Below are 22,085 nucleotides of genomic sequence, written 5' to 3'. Positions count from 1 at the left end.
CGCCGATCCCGCTTGTGAACGGAACAAAGGCTAAAGAAAAAGAAGAAAGAATAACGAAAAAAAAAATGCATGCTGCTGTTGCATGTTGAAACTGAACGAGAGAAGGGGAAAAATTTGAAATTTCAACTTTTTCCAATGAATTAAATGAAAAGGAAAAAAATCAGATTTCATAGAAGTACGGGAATATGGTAAATTTTGCTGAGTTGCTGTCAATTTCGCATGATTTCTTATGAAAATCCTGCATATCTTGTTTTTTTGCAAGCGGCTTCGGAGATTTGCAAAGACTACTTTTTCAACCGCCGCAGTAGATATGTTTTACAAGTTTGTCTGATAGACCAACCCTTCCGTTAGCTTTGAAAGCCATCCTGAGAACTCCTATCTATGCAAATGCTTTACATATTTGTAGATGAGTTAATTCAACCTTCTAATCCGGTTGCGGACAACTTTTTTGTTCACTATTTTCAGAATTTTCATATAAGTAAAAGAAGAAAGCCTATACTGCTCAACAAAACCCAAGTTTTTCGAAATAACTTACAATTTCATTTATTATTCAATGTAGATTAAGATATCAGTTTCTTGTATTTCTCGTTTATACTAAATAATTTATAATTATGTAATTTACAGCAATATTCCATTTGAATATAATACAAAACATAATATACAACATTGGGAACTCTAAATAAAATCAAATTCAACTCAATTTTGTATTAATTTGTTCAAATATACAACACTTAAATCTCAGCGTTTTGTAGATACAACCTAAAGTTTTCATAGAATAAAAGATTTATTCTCTTATATTCGTTTTCTAAATAAGAATTTTTTGTGATCATTGATGTTCCTAACGTTAGGAAAAATATGTTGAATTAACTTTGGTTCGATATATTATGTTGTGGTTATGAACTCGTATAAAATCAAAAAGAGCTCGATTCTTACCTGCAAATTGCAGTAAAATTTGTTTTTCTCTTCGCCTTACCTTCGAAGGTGAACAAGGTCTAATGGAATTATGATTCGCCTGTCTGGACTCTAAAGGACAAAGATGGTCCATTTAAGTTCAAGCCGATCGAGTGCTGAAATTGCTTGAATGTTTCGATTATCGTATTCATTAAAATATTTATATTTCTACTTGCCACGCTTCTTCAAGCATGATGAGCAAGGTATGACTTGTGCTAAGTTGCAAAACTCAATTTGATCCAATATAAGGAGTTACACGAAGTTTATATGATTGAGGGAGGATCGAATTATGTCTCAAGCGAATCACAATTTCGTGCAGTACCTCACAAAACCCATCCACGCAGTTGGTTACAACTCAATTGAAGCAATCGTTCTTATCTAATAATTTTAACAAATTGTTTGATGTTGTGTGTTCGGTCGGTTCCTTTACTTCGTTACTGTTAATCGATCTTTGTGATATAACACTCAAATTTCTAATGATTCGTATCATTTTTATTAGTTTTTTATTTTATTTTTTTTCTATGTTCGTTTTTGTATTTTTCATTTTGTTTGTTCGTGTATAAATAAAACCCCGAAAATGTGAAGGCACGATTAAGCTTCATTTCTCTATTTTCCTTTAATTTCATCGAGTTTATATTTTTGTGTTGCTATCCACTTGGTTATTAAAAATACAAGTTTCGTTTACGTTTGTGTTAAGTTCTTCAAATCGTTTTATATTTATTATTGTTAGTATAAAAATTCCTTCAATTTAGCTTTCTATACTTTACGATTAGGTAGAAAATTGCTTAAAATTTACTTCATATATTTTCCTGCATTGATTTTGTTGTTTTCAAGAGTTTATTACAGTCACCAGCTTTGTTGTTGGGTAATCATAAAGATAATAACTTTTCATCTGATGTTTCGTAAACTGAAGATATTCTGAGTTTGCTTTTGGAACAAGTTTGATGGAAATCGTGATTACAGACTTAAATAGGCATATCGACTGACTTCACAAAACATGTTAAATTCAAACTTTTGACTTTATCGAGAACCTTCTGCTATCATATTTATTTCGAGTATATTCAACATGAGAAAAAAGTAAGGTAGAATCTGCTTCCATTTTTTTTCAAAATAAACTCATTCAACAATTTTTAAAGTCAGGTTGTCAACATTCTGTAAGGAAACATAAGTACATTTAGCTTCCTTTCCTTTAAAAAGCGAGAATTACCGTATTAAAGAAGCTTTCGCCAGACATGCTGTCGGTTTCGGCGTGTATTTTACTCGGATGACTTGCACCAATTAAATGGCAAGGGGATCGGAGTTGCATTAGATTGGGAAAAACCTTCCAGCTACATCAGTAAAGCGCTGAGATGGAGACCGAATATAATCAACATTTGTACCACTAAGAACGGGGAAGAAAAATTCCATCAAGCAATATTTTGATAGTGTCCTGAGTATCACAAAAATATGGCATCTGCGTACCGCTACCAATTATCGAAAAATTGGACTGACAGAAAATTGTAATATTTGATCCGGGAATCCAACAGTGGATAAATCCATGACTTGTACTATTTTGTTTTGGAACCAGTCAAAAAGAAACTAACTCGGAAACCTAAGCCGTTTCGCGTCTGTGTTTCTTATTCAAGAATATTGCTTTGCTCGAAGACTCTAATTGTAGGTAGATCCAACTATAATGGAGTATTTTCAGACCTAGATGTCATATACAGCTATCATCATGAACTTTTTCCGACTGGACAGTTTCTCTAAATGAGCCTAATATTAAAAATAAAACTTTCCTCGAAAAGTAATAATCAAGACCTTTCGTTTGCCATTCCAATTAACGTAGGTGGATGTCGCCCAATTTCGTGTAACCGTTTCCAAGCAAAGTCTACGTGCCCGACCGTTATACACAAACCCTTGAAAAAAATTTAAAACGGAATAACTATTTTTAAAAAAATTGAAGCGAAACGTGGAAGAAGAACTTACAGAAATTCCAGATCAAGCAGCACATTACTCCAGACAATTATAACTATATAACTTGATCACTTTATCAAAGCTTCTTTTACAGTTCATAGAATTTTTTATTGATAACAGATTTTTTTGACTACTGGATGGATAATGAATGAAGGAATCCAATGAGATGACGTCGCCCCTTCACCATAGAATGGAAAATACGAAAAATTCCTCTCAACGAATCTCTGGCTCAAAGTTCCAAACAGTGGTAGTTTTACTTTCGTAAAAGCAAGAAAAAAGATACTAGGAAACATTTTTATTCTGGATTTCAGGGAGTCCCGGTCCGCCATTCCCTTGATGACTTTTTATACAATTGAGAGTGTTACTCGTAAAACAATAGTTATAAAATACCTTCTTGCAAAAATTGGGAGATATCGCTTTCGATCAGGCTACTCCCACAATATAAGTAAGGCAGTGTCTGATGAATTGTCTGTGCGCTGAAAGAAGCAATCAACCATTTTTTAATGCAATATGTATTAAACTTAGGTGTTGGGTAATATTAAATGAGGAACAAGTCGGAAAAATCTTGTGTTCATCCTTTTGTACATAGCTACAAATCCAAAATATGTCTTCATATGTATATTTCAAAGTTTCAAGATGTACGTGCTTATTAAAGCGTTAAATATGTTGCTCATCCTCTACCAACAACCATTGCCTATTAGTGAATACTATGTTTATACATGCACGTATATAAATTGATCGTACACATATTTCCGATTGACTTCCTGCACAAAAGCGTACATATGTACATATGCAGTACGTATATTCAAAAATATATATCTGAATTAGTCACTACCCCAAAGCTTCATCAGCATACATATATAAATACATACATATGGCTGCCCCGAGTAAATATAAATGATTGTTGTGGTATTGCCGAATGGATATGTTATGTCATATACATTTTAGAATGCACGAAATTCATATAGAATGTAAAAGTTTCACCCTCTATAACTTTGTTAATATTAGTTGAATTTCTTTCAAACTTATCGATGTCATCGTTTATACCATTGTCGCTGTACTTCTAACGTGAACTTAAGCGGTTTTTCGGCTAAATGCCTAAACTATGCAACTATGCTGTTACTAGCTTATGCAGATATCGGAGCAGGATGTATTTTGAGGCCTAAATTTCATCTAGGAACACCACTGCGATTTTCTTGCAGATTTTTCGGTTAGATACGTTCAGAGAACGAGACCTGTTACATTTTTCGGTGGTCATATTTTAAGTCCTCAGTCCTCTACGTTTTACCCGTTATCAAATATAGGACCAGCCACATGGTCGTATTCTGTAAACTAAATTTACACCTCCCTTTCGCATGTATAGGCAGCCGCCATCGAACTCAACATAAAATTCACGCCACTTGCCATGTGTAAAGCCATTCATAGACCACACGTTCTCACCAAATTTCGTGACAATCGGTTCAGCCGTTTTTGAATAAATTGAGTGTGGCAGACGGACGGACAGACAGACATTGAATTGATTCTAGTAAGGTTTTGTTCCATAAACTAAGATGTTCATCTTAGAGCGCAAAATTTTGACCTTCTATAACTTCGTTGATAATAATTGGATTTCCTTCCTTTCCAAAAAATGTATTTTATTTTTGTGTTATGTTATCACTTAGAATAATGTCAAATTTTGGACTTCTAGGATGAACTTAAGGGGGTCTTTGACTATATTTCTCAAATATGGTAATATGCCAATATTAATTTTATTTTAGCAATTATTGAAATGGGATGTATTTTGAGACTTCGATATATAGATGCACCATTGTGTTTTTTTCTAGATCTTTCGATTGAGGCACCTTCACTCCCGTGTGTTACCCAGTCTTACAAGTAAAATCAATTTTGAAAAATAGGTCGAGGACTTTCATTTGATACCCCAAATGACCATATTTTGTGGAAAGAAAATATTTTACATTCTTTCACATATACGAGGACCCGTTTAATGTAACGCATTACGTTATGTCAACCGTTGAATGTAAAGGGACCCAAAAATCACATGCTCTCGTCGAATTTCGTTTACGGGTAAATTGGGTGTGGTAGACGGACAGATATGGAATCCGTTTTAAAAAGATTTGTTTCACACAACATTTTAAAAATGAAAACGGCAAATTTTAAGTATACAGAAAATAGGATTATACAGGAGTTTGATATCGCAGCTCGAATCTCCCCCTCCCCCTCTTTCGTGCTTTGAAAGAGTCTATATCTGAAGTTCGCTATATTTTGGCTTGTACTGAGTAGGTTACCTGTAATTCTAGTGATGATAGTGGATAGTTTTGTCTTCATTTGACTCTGAAGCAATATATTATTTAGTAAACTAGGTTTTGCGCTAAGACGTGACTGTTCGATGACAATCGATATTCAGCTAGGCAACACTTTTTTCAAGGATTTTGTAATGCATCTTACAGTTTGCTAGGCTTTTTTCAACTGTCCTTTTGTTAGTAGTATATGAGAAATGTAAAAGTGATATAACTTTCAATAGCATATTATTTTTCCTAGGATTGTCATGAGGAAATCTTTTTTAAGGTTTTGTTTGTTAAACAAATCTCAGAAATGGCTATACCGATTGTCACGAAATTTGGTGAGGTTGGAACTGTGGACCCCCAGACATGCAATGAGTGATATCCTTCTACGTTAAGATTTAGGAGGGGTCCCCATACATGTAAAAGGGGGGTGTAATTTTTTTTCACCAAATATAGTCATGTGGGGTATCAAATGAAAGGTCTCGATTAGTATTTCGAAACCGGTCTTAGTTTCTAGATTTGTTTGTTAGAAAAGCGGGGAGTGGGAGGGGTCGAAAGTGATGATTTCTTTAACAGACCCATTCTCAGAAAGTACTCAACCGAAAAATCTGAAGAAAAATCATGAAGCTGCCTCTATATGATGCCCGGTCCTCAAAATACTCTCCTTATCGATATCTGTTCAAATTAAGTTAATATTAGTATATTGTATTTTTGGGAAAATTGAGTAAAACCCCCCTGAAGTTTACCTCGGAGTTATGGTGGTAGTATAAAATATAATATGAAGCGTATTATCTCCAAGTTTGATCAAAATCATACTATTAGTAACAAAATTAGAGTACCGTGTTAATTTGAAAGCCGAAGTGCTAAATCTGACATGCCAAATGCATATACATAACGGGCTACGTACAAATGGGATAGTCCTACACTCAAATATACTCCCAGAAGAAGCAAACAACACCTTTCATACCTGAAGCGCCCAGCTTCCGGTTTCCCGACTTGTTAATGAACTGATTTGTTTGTAATCGTTGCTTGAAAAAAATTTTATCAAGAAGACCCCCAACCATTTCTAAGCTGTCACATGCGTACATACACAACAAGTTGGTAGACTATCGTAGACACACTATGCATGCAAGGTATGTACAGAACACCCTTGCACGTTCAAAAGATGCCACAAACCAATATTCTCTTAGATTTTTGTCTGCCACTACTGCGTATATTCGGTTTGAATCAATAACCCAGAAAACAAAAAAAGGAATGGAAGTTACCGACCCTGATGTATACAGCACGAGTGTTCTCCTCTTCAATCGGTGTCTCTGTTCTTTTCGTTCTGTCGATCTTATCATCGAACCATAATGAGACTCAAACAATTCACACATGGACAAACTGATCGAAGGTGTGTGGAATAATAAAATCACACCCTCGCATTTGTAGAAACCCGTAGAAAAATTTTTCTTGGTGCCCCAGTCTCCCAGCTAAATAGAAAGTGGAAAAACCCGAATTTTCTATAGCCCATGTCATTTCAATTTAGACTCCTTTGCCGGTTTCATCCACTTTCCAGACGTTGCTTTACTTGTGCCGTGGTAGCAACGGGACTGTAGGCGGTAACCAGATTTGGTTACCCCCTCCTGTTAAACATGGATAAGTTACAAATGAATCAAACCTGACCCAAGTTATAGCCTCGTCAGAAATCTAAAAGAAATTTTGGAAGGAAAGGGAAGTGGAATCTCCTATCATTTTTCGGATAACCGATTATTGCTTGTCAAAATTTTCCTCGACACCCCTAACTCAATTTCTGTTTCTATTTTTAAAAGTTTTTGGGAAAACCATTTCCAACGAAACACCAAGCCGCAAAGATCAATCGTGAAAATTAATATCGGTATCAAGTCCTCCATAGTTTAATTTTTGCGGACTAGATGGATTTTATGTGCGTTGCCTAAAGTGAATTGTCTTTATATTAGGTTGTTGCAAATGAAATGTCGGATTTTTCAATGAAGTGAAGTTAGTTATGATTTTAATGTTTAAAACTGCCGCAAGGTGACTCTGGTGGTATGGGATAATTGAGTATAAATAGTCGTTCGTTCGATCAAGGAGTCATTTCGGTTTCAATCGTCATTGAAGTTCCAAGTAAAACTCAAAGAAAAAAGCATGGAAGGGAGTCAAAAACGTCTACTTTTTCTATATGAATTTAAACTTGGTCACAACGCAGCGGAGGCAACCAGAAACATTTGCAGAGCATTTGGAGCTGACGCAGCAAACGAACGAACGACACAGCGGTGGTTCGAAAAATTCTGATCAGGCGACATGACCCTCCAAAGTGAACCTCGTGGACACCCAGGACCATCGATCGAAAACGACGAGTTGCGTTTGATAGTGGAATCTGATCCCTGATCATCGATTCGTGACATTGCAGAGAAAATAGGCGTACACTATTCGACAGTATCTCGGCACTTACAACAGCTTGGAAAGGTGAAGAAGCTTGATAAGTGGGTTCCGCATGAACTCAACGAGCAAAACATGGCGCTGCGAATGGAAATATCCAGTTCTCTACTCAACCGCAACAGGAACAATCCCTTTTTGCGCAGAATAGTGACATGCGATGAAAAGTGGATATTGTACGACAACCGTCGCAGATCAGCGCAATGGCTAGATGCCGATCAGCCTCCACAACACATGCCAAAACCGAGCCTTCACCCGAAGAAGGTAATGGTAACTGTTTGGTGGTCTGCATCTGGAATTATTCATTATTCGTTTTTGGAGCGTGGTGAAACAATTAATGCAGAGAAATATTGTGCCCAACTTGATGAAATGCACGAGAAATTACGTGTTCAGCGGCCTAGATTGGTCAACAGAGATGGAGTGATACTGCTCCATGATAACGCCCGACCTCAAGTTTCCAGAATGACGGTCCAAAAATTAAATGAATTACGATATGAGACTCTTCCTCATCCACCATATTCACCCGACCTCTCGCCAACCGACTACCACTTTTTTAAGCATTTGGATCACTTTTTGGCGGGGAAACAATTCAGCAATGAAGTAGCTGTCAAAAGTGCCTTTGAAGAATTTCTTAGCTCTAGAAACCCAGACTTTTACGAAACTGGAATAAATGCCCTTGTATCTCGTTGGGAGAAGTGCATTGAAGCTGCTGGTTCTTATTTTGACTAATAAAATTAATTTTCATAAAAGTTATAGTTTTTTGAAATTTTACTCAAATATCCGACATTTCATTTGCAACAACCTAATATTTTGGAGGTAAGCTTATGAAATAGGTAAATAGCCCCGCATGTTTAGAAGACGTCATTTCATTTAACTCATTAATTGCAGGAATATCGTGGTATGGTAACCTGTATTGATGTTTCCATTCGAAACGAAGTAGTAAAATCACATAATTAAGCTATAGCATCCTAGCAAGACATGAGAACTGATAGTATAATTGCACGCATTTCTATGAAATTGAAAATCAATATTAGCTATGTATGGGATCTAGTTTGGAGAACTGCATCAAACTAGCAAATCAGCTCTCTGGTACCAATATATCAAATGTAGAATTACATAATTTGGTCGCAAATCATTCATTTTGGAAAATTCGATTGAAAAAGGAAAGTTAATCAGTTGGTAACAATATGGGAAGAATTGATTTTTAGTGTGCCTATATCTCTTTTTTCTGAACGAAACATTCGGTTATCTATTTAAGTTAGCTACTATCGTGGGAAATGGAAAAAATTGCGTAACTTCTTATCATTTTAGCGTAGTCAGATACGATTGAAACCTTAAGTGGATAATAAAAGACACAGACAGTCTATTGGGTAAGCAATAATCATCGCATGAATGCATGTAAGAATATTTGTTTTGTATTGTGTTATTGCTCAGAGTTGGATGCAATGAGTGGATCAAGTATCCATTAACGAAAATGTAAATATCTTGGAGTTGGGAAAAGCAAAACAAGTTACAAAGAAACTGAAGAATGAAATTTCTAGGCGAAGACCAGATAACAGTAGAATAAATGAAACTTTCGGTAATTGAAAAACTAAATAAAGACACAAAAATTAATCTGTAGAATTTTGAACAAAGAAGCATTGCTTCAAAGAAGAAAGTATAACTATGCTACAAAAAAGAGTTTGAGTTTAATATTCACAGAGGAATAAGCATGCTGATTGCAGAGAAATGCACTGGAGAATGCCAGTCCGACTTCAGAAAAGGAAGACCTATCACCGACCAATGATTAGATGAATCATTGGTCATTTTTGAAAAATTCAGTCATTCTAGTTGGTAGATTTTACAAAGTCAGTTGACGTGCTTAAGTCTAACAACGTAAAATCGACTTCGTTGTCCCGAGATGTTCAAAAAATAAACTTGATAGGCATGAGACTAAACGAAACTCAATCACAAGGTCGTTGAGAAACTGTTTTGCCATAAACATGGATTATGGAGTTTCGTCAATTAATTCGTCGTTAATTCTAAATAACCCACATCGACAATATAAACCTTTTAGCTTTAACTTTAAGAACACTGCTAATTTAGCAACCCAACAGATTACACATTACTCGATTTCATAAATTTTAAAGAACAGTCGAGTTAGGGGAATTAAAATATTCTCAACATCTCTTGTGGAAAACTTTATACTAATCTGATATGATGTCCTATGCGGCTCTTTGGCTAAAGCCTCAGTAAATCTAAAAGAGTGGATACGTGCGTTTGCACCGAATACAGTGAGTATTGCTTTCCTATTCGATAGTCAGAATTAATAGTTTTGCCCCCCCCCCCCCTTTGGTTTAGGGTTGTATGTTGCTATGCCCAAACACATGAACGTCTACAGACTGCCACGTATATATACGGGTAGAAAGTAAACAGTTTCCCGATATATGAGCAATATTTTCCCGACTGCAATTCGAGCCGCATTGATATAACGGCTGATCTGCACCATCATCATCAGTCCCATTCGTTTACCCCAGATTCCATCTTCGATCTTTAAATTACACCCAACAATAACTAATTACGAATGCTGAAACGAAACAGAGAATGGAAAAAAAAAGGAAACCAAACACCGATGACGAACTGCTTCCAAATCAATACAACTACTCGCACATTAAGTCAAGACTAGTAGCCAATATGCACTTTTGGTTCCTTTACCTCTCTCATGGCCATCTTGTTAAATGTTGAACACAATTTGCAATGTAAAATGTATATGCCAGGAATCTGAATTCTCCTTATGTTCACAAATCAATTTCATATTACATGCGTCACACCACATTCAAATTCAATACTTTCTTTCGATCAACTTGTTCTTTGCAGTGGACATACTATTCGTCTCTCCATAGCAATCTTAATCCTACTAGCAAGACATGGTACGACGTTCACATATCGTAAACACATCCGCCTACAAAATATACGACAACACTCTACACATTAGCATACCGTCATCCAATTACAGTAAAATTGATTCTATTTCTCATTGTTTTTATGACTTCTTTTTTATTCTTCTATATGCCTATTTGATTTCTTATTCAATACATATTAATTTACTGTTACTTTGCATTTTTCTTTGTCTATTTACAATATTACATACATAAATACACGTTCATATTGCGAACAGCGTACCATCTTGCTACACTTCGTAATAGCATTTTCATTATGTTTTTTACTTTCTTTAAATATTGGCAGTGATAACTGGTCATTTATTTTTCTAATTGTAAACAAATTTTGTTTTTGTATCGATTGATTTCTTATATAAATTTGCTTTATACACATAATTTATGTTAAGTTTTGACTGTCTTTGACTTTATTCAATGAATGATTTGGCCGGCAAAATTAGCTGGCGGGAAATCATTGAACAAAAAGTTATCAACAGAAAGCTAGAATTTGTCTGAACAGTTCTTCCTCCTCTATTCCAAACAATGCAATTCTGTTTTTTCGGGAGTGCAAAATTATACTTTCGACTTTTAAAATTCTCGTGAATATTTTGCATATTCAGTGAAAGAAAACAAAGTTTCATTTTCCAACGACTACGATCATAACAGTTCGTAGCATCGAAATTGAGTTTTAAAAGCGAAACATCGCGATATAATCGAATTTTGAGTTTAGTTCTCTGAATGCAGGAATAGTGGAGTCGGTTTGTAGAACATTTCTTACGAAGTTCTCTCTACACACAATACAAAACTATACGTTCGTTTGCAAAACACTCTCCGCCTTCAGTCAGTTGGGAACATAGTGATGTCTACTATTGAAGATTCGACCAAAAATAGCTAGCTTACTTCCTTTCATTTACCTTAACGCGCCTAAACCTTACAACCTACTTTCCGAATTTGAACTTTCATTTTAAACCTGATGCTAGTATGTTGACAGAAAATTTCTTCCTAATCTCGAAACTCATCTTCTGCTACTCTATCCGCGTTGTTTGACCTCGGAAATTTCACTACATCATTTTCTTGATAATAGAAAAAAAAAAGCATGGGCAAAAAGTGCCCTGCGCAGAATAGGGAACAATGGAGTGCAGTTAGCTTTCTTTTTCTAATGACGATATTTGTCCATAAAAGAATTTTAAGCAAAAAGAAATTCACTATACAATGTATATTTAATATAATTTTATGCTCTCCATATAACTTGATTGCAACTAACCTGTAACCTGAGTCGCTCGACTTTCTTCGTCAACAATGTGCTTAAGCAATTCATTCATATCCCTTCATATGTCCCTGGGTAGTACTACATTCTTAAAATTCATTACGCGGTACATTTATAACTTGTCCATTTCAATGTTTGATTAAAAATACTGTGTTAAGCTATAATTCTGCATATCCCTGAATCACTTCCTTATTGTTTCAAGCAACATATTCACTCACCAACTCTATTCGAAAGTGCTATTATGATTTCCCCACCTCTTCTCCGCTCCACAGAATTATACAAAATTACAAGGAAACGTGTTTTCGTTAATGGGATATTTTTTATAAAGGTAGAAATATTCCGTTTTTAAATCAGAAACGTTCCATTAAATTTTGAACTTAAAAATGCATAGTAAAAAACCCTTTCGTGTGATTGCATATAGAATGTCCGATTTCAGATTCCGAAATAAAGCTCGTCACTTTGATATTTAATGTGAACAATTTAGTTTTTGGTTTAATCGAAACAAGTGCCATAATATGCTTTGTTCGCAGAGATGCTAACTTCACGGGTAATCGCCGAATGCTAACCGACCTGTTGGGTGCGGCTAAACACATCCAAGTTGATCCAACATCTGACATTCCATATGAAAAACCTGATAAACTAACGCATTCTGACATTCCTGTCTGTATGGTTCTCAAGATAAACAAGAGGAAAATATAGTTTGAGATCATTCTTTGCCTTTGACGTTCACGCTCATAAACGTACATTAATGTAGCAATATAATCCGTTAAAATAACCTAGTTACGCGTATATACAACTACTAATTCGTATGTTAATAATTTATATAGTGAGATTAATAAAACGAACCGTAATTATCATCTACAAACTGTATACTTAATGCTTTAAAACTCTAATCGTTTACTTCTGTTCATTGCGTTTAAACTTAATTTATGCACACAATTATATACATTCCCTCCTCGTCTAGATTAGTATAGTTCGAACAAAATTTTACTAAAACTCGATTATAAGTTAAGGAAGCGCCAGTTTGGTATCGATATATTGTAGCGAATTGATAAAAAGGAAGATGACGATGCAAACATTAGTTGGTAGGACGTGCCCGGGAAAAATACCGAGGAATCTCAATTGATCGGCCAAGTGTCGATTTGAAAATGGTATCAATTTTAATTAATGCGAAAATAAATATTTGAAACCAAATTGCATAAATCGTAGCCAAAACGGAAGTACTGAATTGCTTGTTTTCTACAGTTGCCAAATTTACTGAGATTTCGGTATACGCCACTTTCGACCGTAACCTATATTGCCGTCATGAATTCCATGACACATTTACATCTCGAATAAAACCATCACTAAGAGATTCGATCCCAAACTTAACTCAACGAACTTCGTCTTCCTATCATTTTCATATAATTTACATTTTAATTTACTGCCTATGCCGGTGGTATCATCATTTTTTATACAGCGTACTTTTTAATTCCGAAAATTGTAAAGATAACTATGAACATCTTTACATCACCCAATATTTGGAAATCAGTAAAAATGGATGAAGAGGGAGTGTCCTTAATTAAGAAACTGTTCCTCCCAAGCGTCTCAACCGATTCGTTCCATTTGTGCCGTATTAAATTTGAACAATAAAATGCATCCAAATATTAGAAACACTAGAAGAAACCGTCCTGCGCTTTCTCCCTATGTATGTAATATGAGTTTGGGGTAAAACGTGTGAAAGTTAGTAATAAGAGAAATGAAGTTTCCTAACTTTTTACTTAGCTCTAAAAGATGAATGAGGAAAAATGGAATTTTTGGTATTAAAATGGGAACTGCCCGTGAAAAACTTCATAGTTGATATCTTGTTCTGTAGGAGTCAAATTTAGTGGACATTCACACCGAGATATCAAACTTACTATTCGGAAGTGAAATCTTAAAGAATTTATTACACGCGTCAATAAATATTAAATATAAAGTAACACTAAATGTTCTTCCTGCTCCTCAATTTCTTTCCTCTTCGTAACTTTACATCTTAATCCCTACGTTCTCCTACTTATCGCAGAATATTAAAAATTGAACTAAATTACAACCTAAATCATTCACGGTAATTTCGTTATTCTAATCTTCTAATATTATACGGTCAGCATGTTGTGATTTGTTTGCGGTGGCGGTCGATACAGAACGAATGCATCGTAGACGGCTTGTAACTCACTTAGACGATACTCTTCGAGGCATACGAAACCTTGTAGGGATGGAGTCTGTTTTCGGGCGCAACTCATACAGTGCACAACGTGCCGTTTTTCCTGCTCTCGGATGAATAGAATGTTGAACACTTCAACCTGCGAAAATGTATATAAAAAAAGGCATCAGTTTGGGAGTCGGATATGGATATATTACATATTATTTAACATTTAATAATTCTATCAGAATAAAATTTCTCTTCATCCTCTTTCAGTAGAACGAAAGTTATTTATTGGTAAACATCATGTAAACTAAGGTTAATTGAAGGGTTACTGATTGAATGCTTTTTGAAGAATAAGCAATAGTATTTTGCTTTGTCGTTGGCAACGATGTCATGACAATAATTATTAGAAATATTTGTCTTTGATGCTATTTGATTCGTCGTCGAACTTCTGCTAAAACCTCAAACTCGAGCGAAACAAAATGCTACTATATCATAAAGCTGAAACGATTCTTCCAAAACGATCGTCAAAGCCTTGGAGATTCTTACACGGGGTTTTGCTTATCTGTTTATGGTTAATTGTGCAAACTCACTGGTAATAAGTAGTCAAATAAAGAAACATCCAAGTCCAACATACGAAAAATCAAGCAATCTTTTGCCTTGCCGCAATGCAGTGCAGGGGGTAATCGAAATAATTTATGCAATTATTCGACAGTTCGTTGGAAAAAGCCTAGAAGCCAAAGTAAAATAGAAACTCAAGAACGAAGCTAATCCGATGTGTCTGATCACTGTCCAGTCACAATCGCAATAGAGAGAGCAGTAAGCGAAGTAATTTAATTCCTGGTCCAAGCAAACTTTCTACTACTAAATTGTTATCCTAAGTAGAAGAAAGCAAATCGCTCCAGAAATGCATGTATTTAAGCAAAATTGAAATTAATTATAGTAGAGCTACCGATTTTTATCAAAACTGAACTACAAGAAATCAGCGAACACCAATTTTAACCGCAAAGAAAGCAAATAAAAACATTTGTTTGTACGCAAACTACTCGACAAGATTCATTGAACAATTATTGGCGTCCCTGAGCGGAAGCAAATTCTTCTCGCAACTCAACTTATCGGAAGCATAGTTCCAATTGGATCAGGACAACTCTAGCAGTACTTTGACAACAATCATTAGGATGTACATGTTCAGTCGGAGTTGACTGTTCAGCTTTTAATCACCTCCAGCAACATTTCAAGTAATAGCAGGTATTTCCAAAGTAGTGGTTATACATCACATAATAATCATGGAGCTGAACGTTTAAAGAAGGGAGATTTCACCTCAAAAATAACAAATGCAAGTTTCACATGCAACCCGATCGTGACCTTTATCCCACCATAGATACCAATAGTAGAAAGCGCGTTTCTATAGCACTTCTGTGTGTGTGCGAATCCATGTAACTAAGCAACCAGCTATAAACAATCAATACATACATAGATAAAAACAATTGGCAATCGATAAAATGTCATTGCAATATTATTGGGATCGCAGTCTTCCACGATTCGTCTTGGCACCAAGCTGGAAAATTTCAAATGCGCCCAGATGCACTAACCAATAAGAAATGATGATGCGCAGAACGCAATTGCGATCCTAACTGAAAGGCCCACCCACCGGACGCTATATTTTTTTACCCGCAAAACTTAAGGTTTGCCTAGGCAGTTTCACCTCCTGTGTAAAATCTTCTTGGTTGGCACCGCAGTCTACCGTCGCCGTGTCGAGTGATTTGCCGAAATCCACTATTATCTCAATCGTCTGCACGATCTGTTTCTTATTCCTACAGTTAACAGTGAAAACAGTAAAACGCAAATCTCGAAAACTTATCACCTGCATAGTACTAAGGGTGGTGACAATGAAACCTAAACAGTGTCATGAAAATTAATAGGTAAATAAACGAGACTCTGTGTACTCTACAAAGAAGTGAACAGAAATTGGAATCTACAAAATAATAACAGGCTCCATTTGCCAAACTGATTTCCATTTATACCAAGAGTCTGCCTTTACCTCATTTTCCCGAATACTAGTTCCATAGAATCACAATTGGAGTAACATATACTTGACTAGGGCCCAACCAACAATTCAATCAGAAACCTCTTCAAGCGACTAATATCGAAATTATAACTATAGTACTGTTACTTACCTCGCATTGGCCGCAATAATGGGACGCCTCATTTTTACCTCGCCCATGAAATCGAACTTCAACGTTTTTCGATTTTACATATTCCAAAGTATGCACCACATTTTTAAACGTTTGCATTAAGCAATTCCTAATGTAAATTGTTATTATAAGCTACATTCACACAACAATCGAATTGAGAACTCACTTTATCAATTCGAACAGTTTTGGATCCGAAACTTTGATGTTACGCGCCAGATTCCAACTCAGATGAACCATTGGTACAATGCTCTTGAAGCTCTGCAGTTTGTTCCATTCGTAACGATCGATAGCCAACTGATATTGTCGCGCTGTTAGCGGCCCAACGTTCCACGCTATATTATTGCACCATCCCACAGCTTGGACCCAATGCACGCACCTGCGAATTGAATTTACAATATTACAAAATGTAAGGAGATGAAGCAAAGCGGTCAACTGTGAAATTTTCGGAATTATGTGATCAATTGCTATTCGAGAGCGGGAAAAACGTACGTGAAATTTCTTACTAACAGCAATGCACTGATGATTAAATTGCGTTAGTCTATTTGGGTTTAAATGGCGTAGCACTGCCTTTAAATGATTATTGACTTACCCGGCATTCACCCAAACTAAATCTCCAGGTCGTTGGATGAATCTGTAAACAGGGATATTTTCCTTGTACAAATCTTCCAGGACAGGCCACCACGATCCATGCAAGTAGTTGATATTATTCTTTTCGCAGAGCGCATGGATTCCACCCCAATACGCATCGGGTACAGCGAACCATTCACAATCGCCCGGTCCGATGTTGATGTTGATGGAGCAAAAGTTATTGTTTTCCTGATGACCAGGAGTTCGGCTGCCCGGAACTTTCATATAAAGCTGTACAGTATTCATGCCGAGGATAACGTGTCCTACATGTGAGAGCATGTTTGCTGCTGAAACAACACGGGCGAATGCCGGCAACTTCTGTAATTCAGCCAACTGAGGTCGCCATTTTCGTTCATCTGACAAATCGACATTAGTCCCAAACCTGAAAAAAGGTACATTTTCTCCGTTAGTTCAAATTCCTACTAATTACGAATATGTTGGTGTAATTTGTGTAGGAAAACTTGTTGGGAGGACTACTATCAAACGCTACAAAACTGTATTTGCAGGGTTAGCGAAATCTCCCAGACAAAATGCTCTAGCACCCTTTAATATACATATCCCGACAAATCATGAATACGCTCTATGTCGAATGCAATATCGATTTTAGCTGGAAATCCGTCCCCTTCAAATTAGTCCCAGCTAGTTCTAGTAAATAAATCATAAAGGGGAACGTACCTGAGCATTTTATTCCCATTTTTCAGTTTTTTCTTCTTTCCGTTAGGGGCAGTGTTGCTTAGTGAATCCTTCGAATCAGAATCAGACATCGTGTGGATGCCACTATTCTTCTCGCGTTCTTCCTGTAACACAAAAAAGAAAGTTGTTTCAATGCAAAAAAAAGTAGGCTCTAGACGAAGTTCTTCCTCAATCATTCTACTGGATGAAAAAAAAACGGGAAATTCACTATTATGAACTTACCTTTAAGCTATCCTGAAAACTGGACGCCTGATATTGTGCGTATTTGGCAATAGTTGTATGTGAGCGATGTGATATACAAGCCCATACTCGTTTCCCCTGTTGAACATCCCAATTTTCATCAGGTGATTGGTGAACTTGTGTCCGCACCTCTACACTATGGTCGGGATTCGCTTCCACTAAGGTTTTTGTTGAAAACAGCCCTAAGTCGAGCTTCAAAGCTCCAGCTAATCCTCTTACAACTGCTATGGGATGCTTCAAACAGAATTCTTGAAGTTGCGGACTAAAGGCATGCTTCTTATTTTCTAGATGAACCGATGGGGTGGGCGGTAAAAGTTGTTCGCGGGTTAACCGCTGAGGAGGGCAATCTGGTGGTGATGGCGGAGGTGCGTCTGGATGAAGAACTGAACACGGTGGCGGTGGTTCTTTGAGACCGAGTTTTTTCACGGCATTTATCACAGATTTCGATTCCATATCTAACGAAAATTTAGGTACTTCATCATCCTCGAAAAGTTTCTCCACTTTTATTACAGGTTCAATTTTCACGTCATCCTTTGCAACTGCGCCGACTCGAGACGAGAATATTGAACTAGTCGAGGTCGCTTCACATTTTTGTGTAGGCGACTTATTACTCTGACTTTCATCTGCTGAACCAAAATCGGAAGGTATTTCATCTTTGATGTCTGATGATAAATTTTTGAGAAAGTCTTCAGCAAATGAAGTTGAATTCCTCGACAACAGCTCCTGAAGCTCTTGTTCACTCACGCCTGCAAATTAACAATAAGTTAGCATGGATTTCGATAGTCCAGCGTGGCTATGTGTAGAGTAGTTCTTGACGATAAAAACCATGAAACAATATTTTATCGGGAAAAATACAACTCAATTTATGTAGCCAATAAAAGCGGATACAATGTAACAATCTTAATTGAAATGCATGCTGCCCGCACTAGAAAATTTAACAAACAATAGCCACGACTTTATTGGCAATTCTACAATGTACATTTCGAATAGTAGGCATTTTACAGAAGAAATGCGATTTACCTAAATCATTAGTTCCAGGACCCACTATCGACGTGATCTGTCCGAAGGCTCCTGTTGGGTGCATCGTCGTATTAAACGACTGCTGCGGACGAAAACCTGTCGAATTGGGAACATTTGCTGATTTGAAGGGCATTCCAGCAGCTGGCTGTGTGTTGCCCGTCGCTGCTGCATAATTATTCGAATTGTCCACAAATCCCCCAGGCTGTGCGATAGTGCCAGATTGTGGCGCCCGCGCTCCGGTCTGCGGTTGGTAGCCCGTTTGCACGACAGACTGCTGAACACATTGTTGTAATCGTAGTTGTTGCTGATGCTGCTGCATTAAACGATATTGCTGCGTTAAATGCTGCAGCATCTGCTTTTGAGGTGGTGTCAAGTTATTCTGATTCTGTTGAAGATATTGCAACATTTGCAATTGATTCGATGAAAGGTAATTTGCAGACTGTGGTGCTGGTCGACTGGTCGTTGTAGGCTGTTGCTGCTGTGACGGCAGCTCTTCACCAGGTTTGAAACGTTTTGCGGGTGTTTGACCATGATTGTTCTGTTGATTGGGATATGGCGGTGGCGGTCCTTGAGATGGCTGAAGAAGATTAAGAAGAAAATGGCAAATTAATTTTTTTCCTACAAATGAGTTAACTCAACTAATCAAAAAGAAAACGAATGATTAAATGTTAATAAACAACTAAGGATTGAAATGAAAAGAAGCCAATAATCCATGTGGCCTGTAAAGATTACAGATGAGGAATCTTTAATTTGAATTTAATTCATCTGTAAAAGCAGCCCTTAGCAAGAGGGGCTCAGGCACACTGTCTCCCACATAATAAATGACTCAAAAAGTCCCCGGTCTCATGGGAAAATGGCGGCCGTTTCTGGTCACAACTAACAGTAGGAGCGAAAAGGCTACAAATGCAAAGCAAAAAGTGCTACTTCATTAAGACAATGCACTGTCACAAAATTGTCAAATCTTGGCCAAAATTCATGCATTCACTTTCAATTACTTCCGAATTTACCATATGCCCAAACTTTAGATACCAGGCGAATTTTTTTGCAGTACACAGAATTATACTTCAGGGAATTAGGATCAAATGATGAAGTACGCCGCTCAAGCTGGAAGCGTTGGACCCCTTTTATAATTCACGAAAGAAGCTACGTCAAAAAAAATTTGAGCAAAAAAACTAATATATATTTCTTAGGTTCCTTGAAGACTACTATAAACAAATTCCTCCGAAATTGAGATCAATAACGTTTCTAACGAACAATATCGAGATTAGGGTAGAATGCTAGGATTAGAGTGCCCGAAAAAAATGTTCGGGGTTGCATAACATCCAAAGAAATTGGTAGTTTTTCGTTTCTAAGCGGTGCTGTCAACGCATAAAAGTACAAAAAATTATTGAAGATTGATTTGTTCAAACGGTAGAAGCACTGCATGAACACTTTGATGAAGTAATGTTTCCGGACGATTTGGATCCGTGCCATAGAGCCCGTGCTGTAAGTAAACGCAATTTTGCCCGTGTCAAATTAGAGGAGCTTGGCATACAGTCGCTGCCATGGCCAGGAAACAGTCCAGATCTGGACACAATGGGGAACTTATGGGCGTTCATGAGGCGGCGACTGCAACAAAGATCGATAAAGAACAAACTTTAGAAAAGATATCGCTTAATGAAGTTCCGGACGATCTTATTGAAAATTTATACCAATCGATGCCCGCACGAATTGCAGAGGTGATTAGGGCAAAAGGCGGTAATCATACGAAATACTAAAAACCGAGAATAAAAAAAAAGCGGAGGATTATCCAGGGTGGTGATCGATATTATATTTTATTCTAGGATAAATGTAAATGGGGGGCTTCCAGCCAATTTTCAAAATTTAAGTAGAATGCTAATTATATATACATATTGACTTTATTTGAAAAGATATCGGCAGAGGGAGTTTTCCAATACCCAGCCACATAAATCACAGAAATTTTTTTCAGAAAATCCGATATCATCATGGTTTTTGATGGTTTTGATTTAAGTGTCCACTATTTCACTCGAATGCCTTCGTTTACAAAGCTAATCACGTGTGGCAGACATTCGGAGACCGACTCCTCACTAAAGTTTTTTTTTCATACCAAATCTTTAACAAGTCGGGAAACCGGAAGCTGAGCGCTTCAGGTATGAAAGGTTTTGTTTGCTTCTTCTGTGAGTTTATTTGAGTGTAGAACTATACCATCTGTACGTAGCCCGTTATGTATACACATTTAGCATGTCTGACTACCCACTTTAGTGTGATATTGATATTTAGTTGCAGTGAATTTACACGATAAAGTCAACTTTGAGCTACTGTAACTTTGATACTAATAGTATGATTTTGATCAAACTTGGGGCTTCATAGTATATTTTATACTACTACCAACTTTCATAACTCTGGGATAAACTTATGGGTGGTCTTACTCAATTTCCCCAAAAATATGGCAATATACTATTATTAACTTAATTTGAAGGGATATCGACATGGAGATTTATTTTGAGGCCTCGGCACCATATAGATGCGACCTCACGAATTTTTTCAGATTTTTCGGTTTGGTAGTTTCTGAGAATGGGTCCGTTAAAGAAATCACCATTTTCCACGGTAATTAAAAAAAAAAACAAGTCCGGAAACCGGAAGCTGGACGTTTCAGGTACGAAAGGTTTTGTGTATTTCTTAGTACGTAGCACGTAATACATGCATATATTATGCGAGAATATCCACTTTCGGATGATATTGACATTCATGGTCTTGAATTTGCAAAGAAGCGGCAATTTTGACGTATTATAACTTCGTCAATAATAGTGCGATTTCCACCAAACTTGGTAAGATCATGCTCTATGTTATACCCTATATTGTTTCGTGGTGCTAGCATGAACTTAAGGGGGATTCTGCAGCTAATTACTAAAAATTATAGTAATATACTATTATTAACTTCATTTGTACAGATATCAGTACGGAAGGTATTTCGGAGCCCAGGCACCATATAGTGGCAGTATCCCGATTTTTCGGTTGGGTAGTTTCTGAGAATGGCCCCCTTAAAGCAATGATGAATTTCAACCCCCTGCACTCCCCATCTTTCTACCAAACGTCAAAACTAAGACCGGCTTCGAAAAGTACTAACCGAGACCTTTAATTTGATACCCCACATGACTATACTTGATGAAAAAGAATTTACACCCCACTTTGCATGTAAATTCGACGTAAAGGGATGAAACTCACTGTATGCGTGAGCGTCCACAGTTCCCAGCTTTCTACCAAATTTGGTGTCAATCGCTGTAATCGTCTCCGAGAAAAATGCGTGTGACGGACAGACAGTAAACCGATTTTAATAAGGTT

The 22,085-nt window shown here is 36.7% G+C and overlaps 1 protein-coding gene across 3 annotated transcripts in view; it reads right to left on the bottom strand.

Annotated features, from left to right (window-relative positions):
- Positions 1-10,638: 10,638 nt before the first annotated feature.
- Positions 10,639-22,085, bottom strand: part of LOC119646931 (histone demethylase UTY) — a 116,943-nt gene continuing 105,496 nt past the window's right edge. For all 3 annotated transcript variants that reach the window (XM_038047616.1, XM_038047617.1, XM_038047618.1), the window contains 7 exons: positions 18,744-19,320; positions 17,706-18,469; positions 17,466-17,587; positions 16,753-17,172; positions 16,330-16,539; positions 16,146-16,272; positions 10,639-14,125 (listed from right to left, as the gene is read on the bottom strand). In XM_038047616.1, coding sequence (XP_037903544.1) covers positions 13,919-14,125; positions 16,146-16,272; positions 16,330-16,539; positions 16,753-17,172; positions 17,466-17,587; positions 17,706-18,469; positions 18,744-19,320 — 2,427 coding nt within the window. In that variant the 3' untranslated portion in view covers positions 10,639-13,918. The remainder of the gene's footprint in view (positions 14,126-16,145; positions 16,273-16,329; positions 16,540-16,752; positions 17,173-17,465; positions 17,588-17,705; positions 18,470-18,743; positions 19,321-22,085) is intronic.

This window comes from Hermetia illucens, chromosome 1 (assembly GCF_905115235.1).
Source record: "Hermetia illucens chromosome 1, iHerIll2.2.curated.20191125, whole genome shotgun sequence".
NCBI classification, from domain to species: Eukaryota; Metazoa; Arthropoda; class Insecta; order Diptera; family Stratiomyidae; genus Hermetia; species Hermetia illucens.
Note: the sequence above shows the minus strand (reverse complement) of the source record. Positions and strands in the feature narration are given on the sequence as shown.